The sequence below is a fragment of the Cnephaeus nilssonii genome, assembly GCF_951640355.1.
Source record: "Cnephaeus nilssonii genome assembly, chromosome: 6".
Taxonomy (NCBI): domain Eukaryota; kingdom Metazoa; phylum Chordata; class Mammalia; order Chiroptera; family Vespertilionidae; genus Cnephaeus; species Cnephaeus nilssonii.
Genome location: NC_137077.1, coordinates 15,229,184 through 15,249,659, shown reverse-complemented (window position 1 = coordinate 15,249,659; position 20,476 = coordinate 15,229,184). Strand labels below are relative to the sequence as shown.

General features: G+C 41.0%; 1 protein-coding gene across 6 annotated transcripts in view; it reads left to right on the top strand.

The window, feature by feature from the left end:
• NR1H4 (nuclear receptor subfamily 1 group H member 4) overlaps positions 1-20,476 on the top strand; it is a 70,050-nt gene that overhangs the window by 17,686 nt on the left and 31,888 nt on the right. For 4 of the 6 annotated variants that reach the window (XM_079776002.1, XM_079776000.1, XM_079776003.1 and 1 more), the window contains one exon: positions 12,233-12,598. In XM_079776002.1, the coding sequence (XP_079632128.1) occupies positions 12,233-12,598 (366 nt within the window). Of the gene's footprint in view, positions 1-4,727; positions 4,844-12,232; positions 12,599-20,476 lie in introns of those variants that run through there. The other 2 variants (XM_079775999.1, XM_079775998.1) reach the window with 1 other exon arrangement.

The following is a 20,476-nucleotide window of genomic DNA, read 5'->3' as shown; positions in this document are numbered from 1 at the left end:
TGCAGTGCAAAGAGTTTTCAAGGAGCCAACAGAAACGAGCAGTATGGAAATAAATTTTTGGGTGCCCTAAGGAAGGAAACACATGTTCTCATTCTGGTGTTACAGCGTTGCTAGAACAGCTATGAAATGCGTGTTTTTATATTACCTTACTAGAGGCCCGATGCATGAAATTTATGCAAGGGGTCGGCCCCCGGAGCCGCAGCGGCTGCCTCTGCCTCGGCCCCCGCCCGGCGCCACTGCTTAGTCCGGAAGGTTGTCCAGAAGGTCGTCAGTCTAATTAGCATATTATACTTTTATTATTATAGATTATTGTATCTAACAGTCTTTGTAAAGCCCCATTCTAAATGAGACCCAGCAAGTGGCAGGATGCATACTGCATATAATCCTGCTCACTCAGAATCCATTTCCCTTAGCTATTTTTCATCACTTTATGATTCTGTCAGCTCTTTATGCCTGTTTTCTCTGGGTAGCTTTATGGTTATTGGAATATGGTTTTTGCCTCTCTTTTGCTTAAATTAAAAACATCTTTCCAGTGTTACAGAAGCAGCCAGATGTTTTAAAATACAATTAAAGATCTTGAGATGCAGGTTTGTGGAATGTTTCTGACATTTGAGTTCAGGCATTTTTTTTTTTTTTTCATCTCACTCAGTTTAACTCAAATGAATGCAGTCCTGAGCTGATGGGTGAATCAAAGCTGAAAGTGTTCAGAAGATGGAAAGATACCTTGCAAAATGGAGTTTTGTTTGAGCATAATTTAAATATTTCTTATCCACATCTCTTCCACAGACTTAAGCAGTCTCTACGATTTTTATTAATTCACCACGGCTTTGGTTTTTGCTCTCCCAGGAATCTCAGATCTGGTATTCTTTGTTAGTGAAGTTAAGAAATGGGTGAAAGAAAAGAAGTATCGAAAGGGCCTTTCCTTATTATAAAATATATTGCTGTCTTTTTTAGATAGGGCAGGCATAGCTTGTAAAAGGCATGCAATGAGACAAAGAATGATAGACGAGTTGCTCAGCTGGTGGATGAATCCATTACTGTCCAGGGCCTGGCTCTCAACCTTGCAGACTAAGAAATATATCTCAGGGGCACTCAGAATAAGCAAGCTGAGAAAGGTTGACTATAAAATCAGATAGCAAATTTATACATTTTACAATGATAAAAAGAATTGTGATAGTGATAACAACGATTTTAGATTTCTTAGCAGATAGATTTCCAACATTCAATCCCAGCTCTGCTGCTTACTAGTATGTGGTTTTAGGCAAATTCCTTAACTTTGTGCAAGATACTTACCTAACTTATTAAAGTTCTCAAAAGAATGCCTGGTCCATCTTAAGTACTCTATACAACTATTTGCCATTAATATTAATTCTCACAACACTCATGTAGCGTGGATACCATTACTATTCCCCTTTTACTAGTGAGAAAATGGAAATTTAAAGGTGCTAAATAATCTGCTTAATGTTCCATAGATAGTAAGTGGGCAACCAAAATATAATCAGGACAAGAAGTCAGAATTGAATGATTAAGGATCCAGGCTCAGAGAATACTCCTGATCACCTCAGTGGAAAAGTCCTTCCAGTATGATTGTATCACTCCAAGCCTATTGGCCAAGTTTGTCTTAAGGATAGTTCTTAGAAAAGCAATGCTGACATTTATTCTGGGAGTTTCCCCCTGCCCTTTTTTATAGCTTCACTAGGGGACCAGTGTACGAATTCGTGCACCTTGAAAGGAACTGTGGGCTGCAAGGCTGCAGTAGGCACAGGGGCGGGTCTTGGCCCATCCTCTGTGACCCCACCCAGCCCCTCCTGCCTTGGCCCCTGATCCTCTGTCTGCTGGCAGCCCCGCTCCCACTGCTGCCACTTGCACGCACTGACAATGCGGAGCCATTTGGGCCAGTGCCAGCAGTGGGTGCGAGCGGTGGTTGCTGCCCTGATCGCCCCTCAGGAGCAGGGGGAGGTGAAGAAGCCCTCAGGGCGATCAGGGCTGGCAGCCGCTGCTCACACCTGCTGATGACGCCAAGTGATCTGGACTGGCACTGGGCACCGGCAGCAGGTGCGAGCAGTGGCTCTGGCACCAGCTGCCAGTGTGAGTGGGGCTGGCACTGGCAGTGGGTACAAACAGCAGCTCTGGCACTGGCAGTGGGTGTGAGCACTGGGAGGGGCCACGGTGCATGAGAGCAAAGGATTTTCAGTAACCATCAGAGGCTCACCCCAATGACAGCGACCAGTGCCTTGGTCTGGCACCGCCCGCCCCCCCCACCCCCTTCCTGCTCCACCATTCTGCAGTGGCCAACACCGCCGTGTTCCGCACATGCCACCTGGTGGTCAGTGCACGTCATAGCGACCAATTGTTCAGTGTTCCACCATTTGTTCTATTTGCATATTAGCCTTTTGTTATATAGTATTACTGATGCCCTCACTTGCCATGATTGGTGTAGCTTCACATTGCTGCCAGGTCCCATCTACCGCAGCGCTGTCTGATAGAAGTTTCTGTGATGATGAAAATGTTCTAGATACACTTTTTTCAATGCAGTAGCCACTATCCACATGTGGCTATTGGACACTAAAAATGTGACTAGTATAACTGAGGAATTGATTCTAATGTCTTTAATTTAAATTAGTTTAGGTAGCCATATATGGCTAGTAGGTACCCCTTCAGGGAGCATAGAACTGCAGAAGAAAATGTATTTTTATAAAAATAACATGAAGCAGTTGGTTATCATAGAGAGAAGAAAAGAGATCCAATCAGTCTTCTTATGAGATTATCTTGTGTGGATTTCACTCAGCAATGAGGACTTCTTAGATCAGCTAAATTATCCTGCTCTCTCTCTTTTTTTTAGTATAGAAGTAGCTGAGGGCAACAGACAGTTTTTGACCCATGGAAGACTCAGTATAGAATTCTTAAAATAGAAAATTCAGAGGTAGTTTGTCCTGGTTCACAACCTTTAGAGAGCTCTTTCACCTAAGATCCTTTCAAGGCAAGGATAGTTTTTGGGTTGTGAAGATAGAATGAGGTCAGAAGTAAACTGAGGATGGAGAACAGTTTTGCAAATGGTAACCCTTGATTGCACAATCCAAACTGAAATACACCCATGGACCATCATACCTTTCTTCTTTCTCTGCAGTTAGGGCAAGCGTGCTTTACTTGTTTAGCTACGGGGTCTTGAGTCAGAAGACCTTGATTAATGTTTTAGTTTTATCCCTTAATAACTGGGTGGCTATAGACAGACCACTGAACTTCACTGAGTTGCCTTTCTGAGTCTGTAAAATAGGGTAGAAGAGAGTAGGTAATATAAACAATACCTTCCTCAAAGGTGCAAGTAAGGACCAGATGAGGTAATTCATGTGAAACTACCCTAAGCTTGTCCAGGCTGCAGAGACATCTTAGCAATGATTATTAGGTTTACACAGATCACGTTTGCGTTTTAAAACTGCTTTCATATTTATTATGTCACTTTTATCTTCACAACAGGTCGATGAGGGAAGTAGGGCAGGAATTATCTATGTTTTACCATCTGTTGATGTATGCAAATGTGGCCTGCAGAAGCTGAGAGACTGGCCTAAGGTTATGTAGTGCATCTACTTGCATTATGCCTGAGCTCAATCCTGGACCTACGGAGTCCTAGTCTAAAGCCCTCTCTTTCAAAACAAACTCAGTCACAACCTTGAAATCCACCAGTTCTGCTGCAGAAATTATTCCTACTCAATATGCAAGCCACCCTAAAACATGAGTCCAAAGCTGAATAATCATGATATCAATATGATGATGGATAGACACCCATTGTGCTGAGCATTTTATAGATATTATTTTACTTAATTTTCATAATAATTCCACGAGGTTGTGTGATTCTCAGGAAATTGAAACAGAAAACGGTTCAGGAATTTGTCTGTGGTCTACAGAGCTAGTGAATGCCAAGGGCGCCCGAAGGTATGAGTTTGTTAAAGCTGCCGCAATGAAGTACCACATACTGGGTGGCTTACACAACAGAAATGTATTGGCACGAAGTCTAAAATCAAGGTGCTGGCAGGGTTGGTTCCTTCTGAAGGCTGTGAGGGAAGAATCTATGTTCCTGACCTTGGAGAGCCCTGGAGAGCATTGGCTTATAGATGACTGTGTTTATCCCAGTGTCTCTTCACCGTGTCTTCTCTTAATGTGTGTCTGTTTCTGTGTCCAAATTTCCATTTAGCATAAGGACACCGGTCCTATGGGATTAGAAACCAATCTAATGACCTCATAGTTGATTACCTCTATAAAGATCCTGTCTCTAAATAATGCCACCTGCTAAGATACTGGAGTTAGAACTTCAACATATCAAAAAATTTTTTTTTTGGTTTGGGGAGGGGGGGCGCATAATTCCACTGTAACAGTGGATCTAAACCCAGATCAATTGGTTACACAGTGTTAAGCATTACTATGCCATTCCATTCTGTAGCCTGTTGAAAGGAACAACTTTGAAGACCTGGAGCGTGACACTTGACCTCCTGAATCCACTTTTACGGCAACTGAACAGAAATCTACCTTCTAAAATTTCTTAAAGTGGAAAGTGCTCCCCAAAATGTTTATCTAAGAGACTGGTTTCTAGCTTACTAGGCAATCTGGCATCGAGGACTTTTCTCATAAACATTTACAAATATTCTGCTCAGTAATGAAGTTAATCAGTAAGCCACCCAACCTCTGGCCTCTGTCACTTCTTACCTAGTCTCATTTTCAGTTGCTGGGAATAAAGTAAGAATGGTAATGCAGTTTCAGGAGTTAGAAAATCCAGTTCAAATTAGTCCTTGCCAGAGCTGCACATCATCAGGATCTGTCATGGAAATGATGAGCATGAAGCCTGCAAAAGGTAGGACACTGTTCACAGGTGTTCTTGGCCGAGCTTCAGGAACTGGGCTGAGGAAGTGTGGGGCACTTTTGTTTGAGATGACAGTAGCAGGTCTTGATCAAAGATGGCTCAGTCAGAACCAGAAGTCTGAGGTGAAAAGTTGGGGGTGGGGGGATTTTTATAGGATTCTAGGTAGGTGAGTATTTCTATGAGAGGAAATCTAAATACATATTCCCTAAAATTCTTCATTGGATGATGGAAAATTAGCACCATTGTTTTAAGTGAAACAGTAGGCAGTTCTAACATTGATGCCTGTGGACACTTGAAATAACACTGTAAAGTATATTATTTAATGCAGCGGGTCATGAAATCTATTTCGTGGCTTTTGATCAGAATTAAAAACTAGAGTAGAATGGAGTGGAGTGGAGTGGAGTGGAGTGGAGTGGACTGGAGTAGAGTGGAGTGGAGTGGAGTAGAGTGGAGTAGAGTGGAGTAGAGTAGAATAAGAGTAGCATGAAATAGAAATGTCAGCATGCACCTCAAGAAGTAAAGATAAGTGTTGCTTCATAGAAATGTTGTTTCAGTTACTGATATAGATGTCTTAGTGTGTACAGGGGTCAAGATATAAGACATATTTCAAACTGTGGGTTGTGGTGAGAAGCACTTATTTTCCAAAGTATATTCCTCCTGGTAGTCTATGGATAGCCAGGTGAGTAAAGAGTTCAGCTTTAGGCCTAAGCTATTTGTTTTATCTGAAGTGAAACATGGATCATAATTAAAACATAGATTAGAATGAAGGCAGTATATTTTGCCTGTTTAAATATTCTTCTCAAAGCAGCATCTTGCCTTTTAAATTTTCAGCTAAAAGAGAAACTCTAATCTTTTTTACAACAATTACAAGTTGTGAACATATTGTGCCCACGGACTTGGCAGCATTCCAATTCGCTTCAATGCGATGTTTAGAAGTGACTGATACTGTATTTAGAAATGGAAATTACTTGAAAGGCTGGGGAGGAAAGTTTTCTATTATTTCTATTTAACATTGATTAAACATTTGTACTGTGTCAGGCTTTGTGTAAGGTGCCAGGGATAAAAAAAGAAGTGTGTGTGTGGGAAATATATAATATAATATAATATAATATAATATAATATAATATAATATAATATAATATAATATATAATTCTCCAAAGAGTTCACAGAGTAACCACAACAGTAACAAAAACACATTGAACGTTAATGCTGTGTCAAAACTAACAAATTGTGGTTGAGTGGAATTGAGAGTTGGGCATGAAGGAGGACTCTGGCAACCAGTACGTCATTCCACCTCAAGTTTGGCGTGGAAGATAAGCCTGTAAATGAACAAAAAAGATTGAAACCTGCCATAGTAGAAGTGTGTAGAGAGGGTAGGAGAGGTTAGCTCTACCTAGGGGAGCCCAGGCAGACCTCAAGGAGGAGGCGTCAGCTGACCAGCCAAGGAGAGGCACCAACATCACCTGCCCTGACATCAGGAAAAGCAAACTCCACCACCAATGAAGCTGGTCCATACAATTAAGTATCCGTGAATTAGGAAATAAATGAGGGAGCGAAGGCAACTTTCCCATTCATGAGACGTTCTAATAAACATTCATGATATTTTTACTGTGGTTGGCATTGTGCCAGAAATGAAAAACCGGATAAAACCTGGACCTCTATGAGGCTCAGAAGCTGTGTGATCGCGGGAAGTGCTGTTGTTATTACAGGACCTGATTCTCCCGTGCGGGTGCACAGTGCTCTGGCCACAGACTCCTTAGATCGGCACTATATATCATTAATTAGCCATATAGCCATTTCACTAACATTTTAATTATTTAAAATTAAGTGAAAAATTCATTTCTTCATGATCACTAGCCATGTCTCAAATGCTCAGTATTCCATATGGTTCGTGGTTAATGTGCTGATAGGTATAGAACACTTTCAGCATCTTAAAGTTTCCTTAGATGGTGCTCCTCCAGAAAAACTATTAAATGCTAGAGTTTTTCTACCCAGGAGAATTTTTCTTTCCTTTGCAGGATGTCTCAGACTCCCCTGAATCCATCCACATGTTCCCATTGAAAAACTCTTCCCTCAACTCTCATGTTCTCATTCATGTAGAATTCCTGTAATAAGGAATTCAAATTTCCAACTCCTTGGTAGACTGACTTCAAGAAAATACTCACAAATTCTAAATTATATATACATCCCTTTAAATTAAAGTGTTTCCCTTTAAATTATATTAACGTAGAAATAAAATTTCCTTTTCAGGAAGCACGCTCTAAACTTGACTTACTGCCTCTGCCCCCTCATGTCTTATACTCTATCAGTTGTTTGTTTACTTGGTTTTATCCCAGTCTTTGACTTTCCCCTCACAGCATACACACACACACACACACACACACACACGATTTGCTGTGGCCTTTTCTGTTGTCTATCTGTCTTACTCATTGTTTTATCCTCAGAGCCTAGCACAGTGTTTAGCAAATAGTAAGTGTTCAATATACATACATAAGTGAAAAAGTATCCTATAATTTACTAGAGGCCCGGTGCATGAAATTCGTGCATGGGGGGATGTGTCCCTCAGCCCAGCCTGCACCCTCTCCAATCTGGGACCCCTCGAGGGATGTCCGACTCCCCGTTTAGGCCTGATCCTACCTAAACGGGCAGTTGTACATCCCTCTCACAATCTAGGACTGCTGGCTCCCAACTGCTTGCCTGCCAGCCTTCTTGATTGCCCCTAACCGCTTCTGCCTGCCAGCCTGATCACCCCCTAACAACTCCCCTGCCAGCCTGATTGATGCCTAACTGCTCCCCTGCCAGCCTGTTTGCCCCTAACTGCCCTCCCCTGCAGGCCTGGTCACCCCTAACTGCCCTCCCCTGCAGGCCTGCCCCCCCCCCCAACTGCTCTCCCCTGAAGGCCTGGGTCCCTCCCAACTGCCCTCCCCTGCTGGCCTGATTGCCCACAACTGCCCTCCCTTGCAGGCCTGTTCCCTCCCAACTGCCCTCCCCTGTTAGCCATCTTGTGGCGGCCATCTTGTGTCCACATGGGGGCAGGATCTTTGACCACATGGGGGCAGTCATCTTGTGTGTTGGAGTGATGGTCAATTTGCATATCACTCTTTTATTAGATAGGATGTCATCAAAACAGACTGATAAGTATGAACAATTACTAATGAACTATCATTAGAGTTGGGATTTTGCTAGGTTCCTTAGGAAACAGACATATCTTTTTATGGTACTCACCTTGTCAAAGCTTTTCCCAATGGCTGTGACTTATACTCAGAACTACCTTAGGAGATTGCAAGGCTGGGTGTTAATAGCTCCATTTTACAGAAGAAATTGAGACGAAAATGTTAGGCAGTACTTCAAGGTCTCACAGCAGCTCAAGGTCTCACAGGAGAAATTGTTTTAGTGCCCCATTTTGAAATATGTTGGCTATGGTGGGTTTTTAAAAAATTTTAAGTTGTCTGTATGTTTATTGTCTACTCTGTAGAGATTTGGTGGAGACACTGTGAAATACTAGAAGTAGGTTTTGCTTTGGGAATAGAGGCATTATTTATTAGTATTATGCACTGATCTCATATTCTTGCCTGTTTTGTTGTTTTCATGTAATAGAATTGATGTCTTTGTGAAAGCTTTCCATTTTAATTGAGATGATTCCAGAGATTGATATGATATTGATATGATGATGTGATTTGTGTTGGGACTTCATTGTGTCTCTTGATTATTAAAAGATTTGTTTTGTTGGAATAATGCTCAGAGATTTGGAATTGTCATGTGAGGAGAAAAACTTGCATATTTCCTTGGACTCTGCAGAATCCTGATTCTGTCCTTAATTGATTGTTTGACCTCAGGCAAGTTGCTTAACCTTCCTGGAAGTGTAGGTAGAGAGAAACTGGGGCTTGGGGGTGGGGATGTAGAGTTGATTAGGGGTAAGATGGTTTGGAGGATAAAATCTAGATATGAGTGCAAGTGAAACTGTTTTTTTAATGTTAAGTTCTTTTCTAGCCTATTCACTCCAGAAATTTTAGTCACACTTAATTATTAAGTAGATCAGGATGTTATTCATATCTTTTCTTTTTTCTGTTCTAATTCCATATTTTTGTATTCTTCCATTTTGTGGTCATTAGACAAATGTTTTTGTCTGTCAGATATTCTGACTCAATGCTGGTTTTATATGGTTGAGCTGAGCATAAAAGAGAGGAAATTGATATTTGCACCAATATTGTATACTCTTGTGCTCTGAAAATCCTTTCCTGGGTCAATGTAGGCAGCATTCTTTTCAATAAGCATTAAATATACATATACTCCACTTTGCCATTGTCAAAAAGCCCTGAATTCTAATGTCCATAGACTGTTAGTCATATACTTGTAGATATTTTAGATGTAGAGAACTATTAGATTATCCAGCATAGAGTCTTCTCTTTACAGATGAGGAAACGTTGGCCCAGGCAGGGAAGGTAAGTATCATATAACTAGATTCAGAGCCAGGACTCCCAGGGACCTACCAGTAGAGTCAGGGAAAACTTCTAAGAGAAATTATACTTAAAGGGAAGTTTAGAGATAAGTGGATATTGGTGAGAGGAAGCTCTCAGAGGGGTGACTATATTGAGGGAAGTGCCAGGCTCCAAAAGCAGCACATGGGCAAGTTCCTGAGTCTGGCATCTGCAAGGAACCTTCAAGGAACGGCTGGAAAAGAAAGAAAGGGGAGGATCACCCTGAGCCCTGCAGGCCTAGTTGTCTGTTATCTGCAGGCAGAAGCATTGGAGGACCAAAGAACTCAAAAGCAGAGAGAAGAAGAGAAAGGCTTTAAATCATGTTCTAAAAAGCAGGGGTGAGGAACCTTTTTCTGCCAAGGGCCATTTGAATATTTGTAACGAATTATCAATGTAAAAATAGCCTGCTATATTTGGTTGAACATTTAATTAACTCACCCCTTTGGCCTTGGCAGGGCCAGACCAAATGATTTGCGGGCCTTATACAGCCTGCAGGCCGGACGTTCCCCACCCCTGCTCTAAAGCATCACCCATCTGAAATTTTCCTAGAGAGAAATAGTTCAGCACATGGGCTTTGCGGTCTGACTCCCAAAGTTCAAAGCTCAGCTACTTAGGTGGGTAGGAGTAAAGTTGCCTAAATTCTCTACACCACAGGCTAACAGTTTGCAAGCAGGGTAATAATGTTACATTCCTCATAGGATTTTGTGAGAAGGAAGTGAGGATATACAAGTTGCCTGGCACTAGGAAGAACTCTCTGATAAAGTTTTCTAACAGCAATAGTAATAATCACAGTAGTAGCAACCATCTTTTGAGCATTGTGAAGAGCATTCTTCATGCATAGATGCAGAGTTCCACAATCCCTAATTGACAATTCCAAATTCCAAACACTCTAAAAAATAAGTCTCATCGCTTCTCGGCCTTTTGGCTAAGATCAAGTGTAGTAAAAAATAAGTCTCCCCCCCTCCCCGCAAAGTGTGGCACAAACTTCTTTTGTGGCAAAACCTGACCTGAATCAACTGAGGGTATTTATGACCTTTATTTATTCTCTTAGTGTGAGCATATATACATTGCATTGTGGGAAATATTGCTGTTTGATTCTGGGTTCTGCCGCAGACCATGCTGGGAGAAATAGCACTACATTCTGTTCTAAAATTCAAAAACTCTGAATTTGAAGATACAGGTGACTCCAAGGGTTTCAGATGAGGAACTGTGGATCTGTATTAACTCAATCTTCAGCAACCCTTGATATAGATATTTTCATCCCAAGCCTGCTGCTGTAAAAATTGAGGTTATCAATAGTTTAATTTTCTCCAAGTCTCATTGTTCACAGAGGTGGAGTAGGAATTTCGGTCTAGGGTTGCCTGACTGCTTTGAAGAATCAGACCTATTTGTATACTCGCCTATATCTTATTTATGTCCATAACATTTAAAAAAATGTTTTGTATAATTTAAACACTGCTATATTCTAAAGAGCCATAGTTTATGTTTCTAGAAAACAGAAGCATTTTCACAGCCTGATAGTTTTCTATTTCCTAGAGGTTTTATAGGTAAGGGGCTCATTTCATAATGGCAGTAGGAATAATTATGATTACTATTTTGATGGCAGCTATAATTTATCTAGCACTTTATGTGTGCACACATTTGCAACGTGCTTGCCTTTTGCAAGCATTACCTTGTTTAATCCTTATACCAACCGAGTGAGGTAGGTGTTTTACTCTGTTTTATAAGGACAAAACCAAGACTTAAAGATGTTAAGTAAACTGTCAGCATACACAGATAGTAAGTAATAAAACAGAGCTAGGATTTGAACCCTGGTAAACTAATTTCAGGTACTGCATTCTTTTTTTAAAGCTTCTCCTTTGTTTTATAATTAAAGTAACACACATTTATGGAAAAATAACAAATAGTAAAACGATTGTGCAATCTCCCACCTCAGAAAACAACCCAACAATCTCACTTCCCACAGTCGCCATCACCCAGTTCCTTATGCACTGTGCAAAAAATAGCCCCACATACACACAGTGTTTTTTAATACTCATAAATATACACAGTATGCTATAGCTTAATATTTTTCATAAAGCACCATATTATAGAAGCTTTTCCACATCTGCCCATACAGATCTAAATGATTGTTTCACATCTACAAAGTATTTCAGTGTAGGGACATAATATAATTTATTTAACCAGACTCCTATTGATGGATATTTAAGTCATTTTAAATTTATGATGCTTGCAAACGTTGCTGCAAATGAACACTTCACACAAACATTTCATCATTCAGATTAAATCATATCTTTAAGATGAATTTTCTAGCAGTGGATTGTTGTGCTAAAAGAGTATTTGAGTTTTAAATGCTGAAAGATATGGACAGATTGTCCTCCAAGAATTTTGCTTTCTCAAGAGTGTGTATTATCAAACTTTTAAAATCCTTGAATATTTAAGGATGAACACTGATTTCAGTTTCTATTTAAATTTAATTATTGGCAAGGAGGAGCACATTTTTATTTCTTTATAACACGCTTGTGTTTTTATTTCTAAAAACTGGCCATTTATGTCTTCTATCATTTGTCCATGGAATGTTAAATGTTTTGCTTGTTGAATGCTTTTGAAAAAAACAACCATTCTTTTTTTGTTCCACGTTAAGTATTACTGGTTTGTATGAGCTCTTTACACATTATTTGTATGCTGTAGATATTTTTCTGAGCTAAATTTGTATTTTAGTCCTTTAATTCTCTATGTAGGGTTTTTTTTATGTAAAAAAAAAAAAGGTTCATTTTTATGTAGATAAATATTTCAGTTTTTTCTTAGAGCCCACACTCCTAAACATGCTGTATGCTTAACTGCCTCTCTAATTTATACAGTGATAATGTTAATTCCAGTTTTATTGTCGCTTTTGCTCAGGTGTACTAACAGAGCCAACAGCAGGTCCTCTGGGGCAGAATCTAGAAGTGGAATCATACTCACAATACAACAACATCCAGTTTCCTCAAGTTCAACCACAGATTTCCTCATCATCCTATTATTCCAGCCTGGGTTTCTACCCGCAGCAGCCTGAAGAGTGGTACTCTCCTGGAATATATGAACTCAAGCCACTGCCCACGGAGACCCTCTACCAGGGAGAGACTGAGGTCGCAGAGATTCCTGTGACAAAGAAGGCTCGAATGGGCACGTCAGCGGGGAGAATAAAAGGAGATGAGCTATGTGTTGTTTGTGGAGACAGAGCATCCGGATACCATTATAACGCACTGACCTGTGAGGGGTGCAAAGGTAAGCATTTTTTGGTTGGCCGTGTTCTCCTCGTTAAGGTTTTACTATATGGGTTGTATAATTCCCTCAAACCGGATTGTTCCCCTTTCCCAGATAACTTCCCATTTTCTCCTACCTCTTCCTATCTCCTCACCTGGGTTGGCATGTCATAGACCTCTAGGAAAAGCCTATTAAAATATGTAGCTTCGATGTGTCACCTTTTACCTATTTACAACCTCACACATAGTTAAGAAATGGATGACTGTGGATTTTGTTTGGTTTTGCTGTTTTCTTTTAAAGAGAAATTTGAACTTACCTCTTTAAGAATTAAGAAAGAAGGAAGTAATAATAGCTTATTTCAACTAATATTTCATTTAGCAGGAAATATCTGTGAGATGCTGTGGGAGGTGGGATCAATGAAATTGCAGTCCATTTAGAATGAATAAAATATGACACATGAAATATAAAAATGACACAATGTGTAGTCCTATGAGATTACGCTCCCAACAAGGACACAGGTAGTAAGTTTGTAAAATTTCAGAGGAAAGGACAGAGAGGTTAACCCATTTATCTTTGTATTTCTTCATTCAACAAATATTTATGGAATGCCTACCATGTGTTAGGCACTCTGCTAGCTTCTACGACATTGGAAGCTGAATAATAGCTGCCCTTGAGCAGAATCTATTGAATGGTGTGCCAAACTCAGATGCCAATGATTGCCATAAAAACAAACAGTCACATAAAAGTGGCTCAAGGACGTTTCAAACCTTTGAAAGTTCAAATGATCAGATTGTGTAAAAAAAACTACATTAGGCACTGTGCTGTCCTTAGGTTTTTAAAACATAAAGTAGTGTTTATGCTCCACATTTAATAATTAAAACAGATCTAGACAGAAAATTTAAAACATCTCATTTATGGCCTTTAATATATCCTTATTCTTTTTGTGGAGAGTCAAGTTTGTATAAATGGAAAGAGAACTTGTAAATTCTTTGAAGGCATAGATTATGTCTTCAGCTCTATTACTTCCCATAGCACCCAACACAGTGCCTGCTACACAGTAAGTGTGGAATGAATGTTATTTGAATGACCTATGAAAATCCATCATCACCATTGGTACTTAGTATATATAACTCTACTTTGTAAAAATATTTTCAAACTCTTTTATACTACTTAATTCTTTTAAACCTCCAAATGATAAGAATAAATATTACCCTTCAACCCCCATATTTGGTGACAATTTTTTTCTTGAGTAGGCAGAGGTTTGGAGATGGAAATCTGATTTTGTGACAGTTAAAAGAGAGTTGAAAATTGCTAAGAGAGTAGATCTTAAATGTTCTCGCCACAGAAAAGAAATGGCATTGATGCGCCTGGATGGAGGTGTTAGCTAGGACTATGGTGGACATCATTCCGTAATAAGTAAGTGCATCAGTCAACATGTACAGCTTAAACCTACATAATGTTATATGTTCATTATATCTCAAAAACACTGAAATTAAAAAGAGAGTTGGAGTAAAGTTGGAAGGAGTAGCTAGTTGTTTAGGAAAAATAAAATAGATTCAAAATGACCAGCATGAAAGCTGGATTTAAAGAAAAATATTTCTAGCCCTGCCAGCATAGCTCAGTAGTTTAGCGACCACCTATAAACCAGGAGGTCACAGTTTGATTCCTGGTCAGGGCACATGCCCAGGTTGCGGGCTTGATCCTCAGTAGGGTACCTGCAGCGGGCAGCTGATCAATGATTCTCTCTCATCATTGATGTTTCTATCTCTTGCTCCCTTTCCCTTCCTCTCTCTGAAATCAATAAAAATATATTTAAAAATGATTTTAAAATGTACACATAGGTTTGAGAAATCAATTGACCTGCAAAAAAGAAAAAGAGCTTTGTAGTAGCTCTAGTCAAAAAGTGGCTGGGTCTGTTACTATAGAGGGAAAATGAGGACCAAAGGATGAAGTATATAGGATAGCATATTTGGGCATAATTCAAAAAATACTTTTTTATAAAGGAGAGAAACGTTCTTTTTAAAAATATCCTCACCTAAGGATATGCTTTTATTGATTTTGAGAGAGAGAGAGAGAGAGAGAGAGAGAGAGAGAGAGAGAGAGAGAGAGAGAGGGAGAAAGAAAGAAAGAAAGAAAGAAAGAAAGAAAGAAAGAAAGAAATCAATTGGTTGCCTCCTGTACACACCCTGACCAGGGATCAAACCCGTAACCAAAGTATGTGCCCTGACTGGGAATTGAACTCCCAACCTTTTTGGTGTACAGGACAATGCTCCAACCCCAGCCACCTAGCTCCATTCTTTTTTTTTTTTTAAATATATTTTATTGATTTTTACAGAGAGGAAGGGAAAGGGATAGAGAGTTTAGAAACATCAATGAGAGAGAATCATTGCTAGGATGCCTCCTGCACACCCCCTATTGGGGATGTGCCCGCAACCAAGGTACATGCCCTTGACCGGAATCGAACCTGGGACCCTTCAGTCCACAGGCGTCGGACTGAGTTTGGCTCTATCCACTGAGCCAAACCGGTTAGGGCCTAGCTCCATTCTTGAAGTGAGCTGTTTCTCATGTTGATTCAAATTGCTTTTTATTAAATTCCTCATGCTGTTTTTTAATACAAAAAGATTTTATACAATAAAAGAACAAAAAGAAGTTTAGAAAATTAAATACAAACAAAACTATAAAATCAATAAAATAATAGATGGTTTATACTATGTGGTTTTGTTGCTCAAAATGTTACTAAAGCACAGGTTCTGCCCAGCCAGCATGGCTCAGTGGTTGAGCATCGACCTGTGAACCAGGGGGTCTCGGGTTCAATTCCCAGTCAGGGCACATACCTGGGTTGTGGGCTGGATCCCCAGTGTGGGGCGTGCAGGAGGCAGCCGATCAGTGATTCTCTCTCATCATTGATGTTTCTATCTCTCTCTCCCTTTCCCTTCCTCTCTGAAATCAATAAAAATAAGTATGTATATATTTTTAAAATAAAGCACAGGTTCTTTTGAGTGTGGTATGCCGATGCCACAGGTCATGTGAGGCTTCAGTTCCCCGCTGCTAGTCTTTGTTCAAACGACTGATTCATCCAAACTGTGGTTCATCTAGGGCTCGATCTGGCTACCCCTAAGCTAAGGACATCCCATGCATATTAAGTTTACCATTTCCACTTTCTCCTAGCTCTTGACAAACAAATCATGCCTCTTGCTGTTAATAAGATCCTGGACACAAACAAAAATGAGGGCATTTAGTTTGAATGGCAGTATAAGATGGTCATAGGGATGATCCAGAGAATGCTGTTATTAATTTTTAAAGACATTCAGAAAATAAAACTATAAAAATAAATTTATTATGTGCAGAGGACTTTGAAAAAAGTCTGGTACATAGCCCCAAATCAATAAATGCCTATTGTTATTATGGTCTTAGATTCTATTAACATGAGTGTACTGCCAGTGTGACTATTTTCTGCTTATCTTGATAAAGGTTGATGCCCAACCCATTGTCAGTTGTTTGGCAAGACTTATTCTATTTGATATTGACTTATTTCCAAAAGCCTGTCCTCCTTGTCTGTGTGGACCAGTGCTACTCAAAATGTGGTCCCTGGTCCAGAAGTATCAGTTCAGTATCACTTGGGAAGTTGTGGGAAATGCAAATTTGAGGACCCTGCCCCAGACTTACTGACTCAGAATTTCTGGGAATTCTGTGACTTAACAAGCCCTCCTTGCTAAAGATTGAGAACTACTGACGTAAATCATACCTAAAAGGCACCTGAGCTGACTCATCTGGCCAAGCAGCTTGGTTGTGCATTGCCATTGTGAAATTCTCAAAGGTGGGGATGCTGCTCTGCAGTCATCCAAAGGAAAATTCAATGGATAAAATTGTTGACTGGAAACACACAAAGTCTAACCAAGTCATAGTTCCTGCTTGGAAAAAAAAGAAAAGTATATTCTGAAAATCTGACTCCAAAGAAAAATCCCATAATAAACATGAACCTACAAATTTCAGTGCCAATGACATGCCAGTGCTACAGACGCTTTCTCAGGTCCTTACAGCAACTGTGGAAAGTAGGTATCACTGTGCCTATTTAAAAGGTGAAGAATAAGCATATCGTTTCAAAAAGAAGCTGAGATTTGGAGGCCGGTGCTAATAGCTTATGTGATGTATTTACTATACTTCAGGAGTAAAAGCGCTAATACCTTATCTCCATTTTATAGCTGAAGAAAGTGAGGCACAGGAGGTTAATCAACTTACTCAAGGCTTCTCAATTAATGAGGGGCGGAGCTTCAAATCTACAGCTTATAGCTCTAATGCCAGAGCCTCTATTAGTGACCACTGGGTTATGATGCGTTTTATTGCTTGCCCACTAAGTGACCATTCTACTCTTTACGCTATTTATTCAAGGCTAATATTGACTAATTCAGTGGCCAAATGAAGAAAATCAAGAGCTCACTTAGGTGTTAAGGTATTGGTATTACCCAAGCCAAGGACAAGAGTCTCTAAAGTCAGTAACCTGGGCTGGCTCACCTCTTTACAGGTGAAGGCTGTAGTGAAACCTGGTCCTCCTGAGAAGAACTCGGGGGTGTGGCAGGGTGAACAGTGTGAGACCAGTGTGCTGAGGACAAACCTAAGAAACACTGACTCTAAAGGCAGGCAAGGGAGGAGATGCCCATAAAGGATATGGAATAGAAGTCTACCTTCTATAGATAGAATAGGAAATGAATGGAATGGGATGGGATGGGATGGGATGGAACGGAACGGAACGGGACGGAAAGGAAAGGAAAGGAAAGGAAAGGAAAGGAAAGGAAAGGAAAGGAAAGGAAAGGAAAGGAAAGGAATGGAATGGAATGGAATGGAATGGGATGGGATGGAATGGAATGGGATGGGATGGGATGGGATGGAATGGAATGGAATGGAATGGGATGGGATGGGATGGAATGGAATGGAATGGAATGGGATGGGATGGAATGGAATGGAATGGAATGGGATGGGATGGAATGGGATGGGAGGCTACAAGAGAAGTGCAGGGTCATAGGAGAGAAGGAAGGGGACTGAAAAGTGGTCAAAAGAGACCAATGCTTGGGGGAATTCGGGAAGAAAAAGTTGGATCTGTAAATAGATACAGTTTTAAGAGCAGAGAAAGGAGGCAGAGCTTTTTAATTGATTTTGATTTGAGACTTTGCCCCCCTGGTGGCAGCCAAAGGACCAGAGTGCAAATAAGGACATGATGTGGAGCCAGCCAGAGCCCATGGTCTACTCCAGGGGTTGGCCATTTTTTTTTTCTGTAGGGACAGGTAGTAAATGTTGTAGGCTTTGCACCATAGTGGTCTTTTTTTTTGCAATTATGCAACTCTGCAAACACAGCCATGCAAAAAAAAAAAAAAAAAAGGGGGGGGGGCATGGCTGTGGCTTTACTTAGCTGACAAAAAACAGGCAGAAAAAATTTAAAAACACACATACAAGCACAGGGATTTGGCCCGTGGACCTAGCAGTGGTTTGCTGACCCCTTTTAGACCAATGAGCTCGAGGGCCAGTGTCAGAATGAACAGGAGGCTGTGCAGTAAGAGAGTACAGCACTCAGGACCTGTGCACAAGAAATGTAACCTCCTTTTGTATAACTGGATTTAATGCAATTTCAAGCCCTGGTGAAAACTTCATTTCATTCAATTCAGGATTATTCTAAACCCCACCTCCACCCCCCCCCCCCAAAAAAAAAAATCACTTTTCTGGGGTTTTGTCTAAGTTCCAGGATTATGTAGCTGAGTGGAGGGACTGGGCGCTGGGCGGGGAGAGTCTCGCTCTGTGCTGTTAACACATCTGGCTTCTGTTGGGGCTGTTCTAACTGGTCTTCAGTCACCCGTGGGAAAGCTCTCTAAGGCTCCATCCTGGGGTCCTGGACACACCCCTCCTTCCTGTCTGGCCCACCTGCTTCCCTGGAGTGGGTTCCTGATGCTGCCCCAGGGGTGTGCAGGAATGCCTGGATGCCCAGAGAACCCATGCAGCCACTCCACCTGCCTCTATGCCATGCTGGGTGCAGGGACCCCCGAGGGCCTCCCGATGCTCACCAGGAAAGGACACAGATTTCCTCTGCCCTAGGATTCCCGAATGACGTGGAGTTTATATAATCTTTCCTCACACCCATCCCAGGACTCAGTCTGGGCACCGAGGGTGAGAGGAACAGCGCTCGGGGCCTTCTCAGATGCTCAAACATGTTTCAGCTCTTTTCCTCTTTGATTGTCTGCCTCTCCCAACTCGGGCAAGTTTAGTGTCTGGGATCTTGAAGCTTAGGTTTTGGCAACTGAAAGCCAAAGGTTAAGGCTCCTTTGTGCTTTGTATATGTTCTCTTGAGAAAACAAATGAAAATTGTCCTTGCTTAGTGAGTGGGGAGGAGATGCTAGAACAGGGCAACACAGTGCCCCCTGCCAGGCGGCTTAAAGGCTGAGCCAACCTTGCCTTCCTACCCCACACACCTTGAATATCTGCACTATGAGATGCAAAACGAATTTCACTCCAGGACTTCTCACCAAAGGGAGCATGGACCGTGGGGTTTGGCAGGCACGTATTGAATCTAGGCTCTGTACTTCTGGAGCCAGTAAGTAAGGTACTTCATATGTCAATCCGTGTTCAGTGAAATAAAACAGGAACCCAAGTTTTAAGGAGATAGGAATTAATACAGGAGAAGTTGGAAGGGCAGAGGAGAAGGTTCTATGCTGGGCCTCAGGACACTCAGAGCCACACCATGGAAGGGCAGTTGTTCAAGAAGACGGGGAATTAGGAAGCTGGCACAGAACTGATGCCCAGGGGATCAGGATGCTGCCTTCACCACAATTACTGGCTCCAGAGCCATGGCTTGCCTGCTAAATCTATATGTACAACCAGTGTCTTGCCTCTCAACACCCTAGAAGCCAGCAACTGGAAGCCGGGGTGCTGACCCAGCAAAACTTCACCCTCCTGCGTGCCCAAAAAGGGCACCTGTTTGGCAGAAGGTAAATCATATCCGCATGTTAGCTGCAAGGGAGTCTGGGAGAAATTGGGTTCCTTGGTGCACTCCAGAATAGAAGGAGATGATGGATATCCAGCTAGCCAATCCTTAATTTGCAAAATATTTAACTTCTCTGAGTCTCCAGTCTGCAAAACAGGGATCATATCTATTTCACAGGGTCATTTTGAGGATTAGGTTAAGTTTTTATATGTGAGATCCTGGCCACTCTCTGCCTTAGGACTTCACTGTAGATGTGTCAGACCTGTGACACACACACACACACACACACACACACACACACGAGAAAATTTTTTAAAACTTCAAAAGAAAACAAAGTTCATGTTTAAACTTCCTGACTTCATTGGTCTCTATATCTGTTTCTATTAGAAATATTTTAAATTTTCCAAGTATTTTATTTCTTGTAGACGTTTATGGCATTGAGAGAAATTTTGATTTTTTTTTAAAGTAACTGCAGAACACAAGCATATTGCACAGTGACAATGACTGCCATTTGCTCAGCAATAGATTAAATCTAGAGCTTTCTTTCCCCTTCAGTTATCAGTCATATATGCTAATGTGTGAATGAATTTTGCTTCAAACTTAAAACCTCAGCTAACAAAACCGATCTGCAGCTGACTGGCAGTTTCAAATGGTCGCGTTTTCAAATAGGTCGCTGTCAGTCACATTCTTCTCACAGAGAGAAGGGAGAATTCGTAAAAGGCATTGTGTGAGTAAATGGGTGACCTGTTGTCCTTTTGAACACTTTTAATAGCAGATAGTGAACCAGCATTAGACTTAGTTCTAAAGGTTTAGAAAAGATTCCAGAATTGTTGAAACCATTGTAGTGGATAGAATAGATGTAGAGTGTTTTCAGTAGTTCTTTTGTTTATGGGTCAGGGCTGAAGTGCCTTGCCTCACATTTTATATGATTC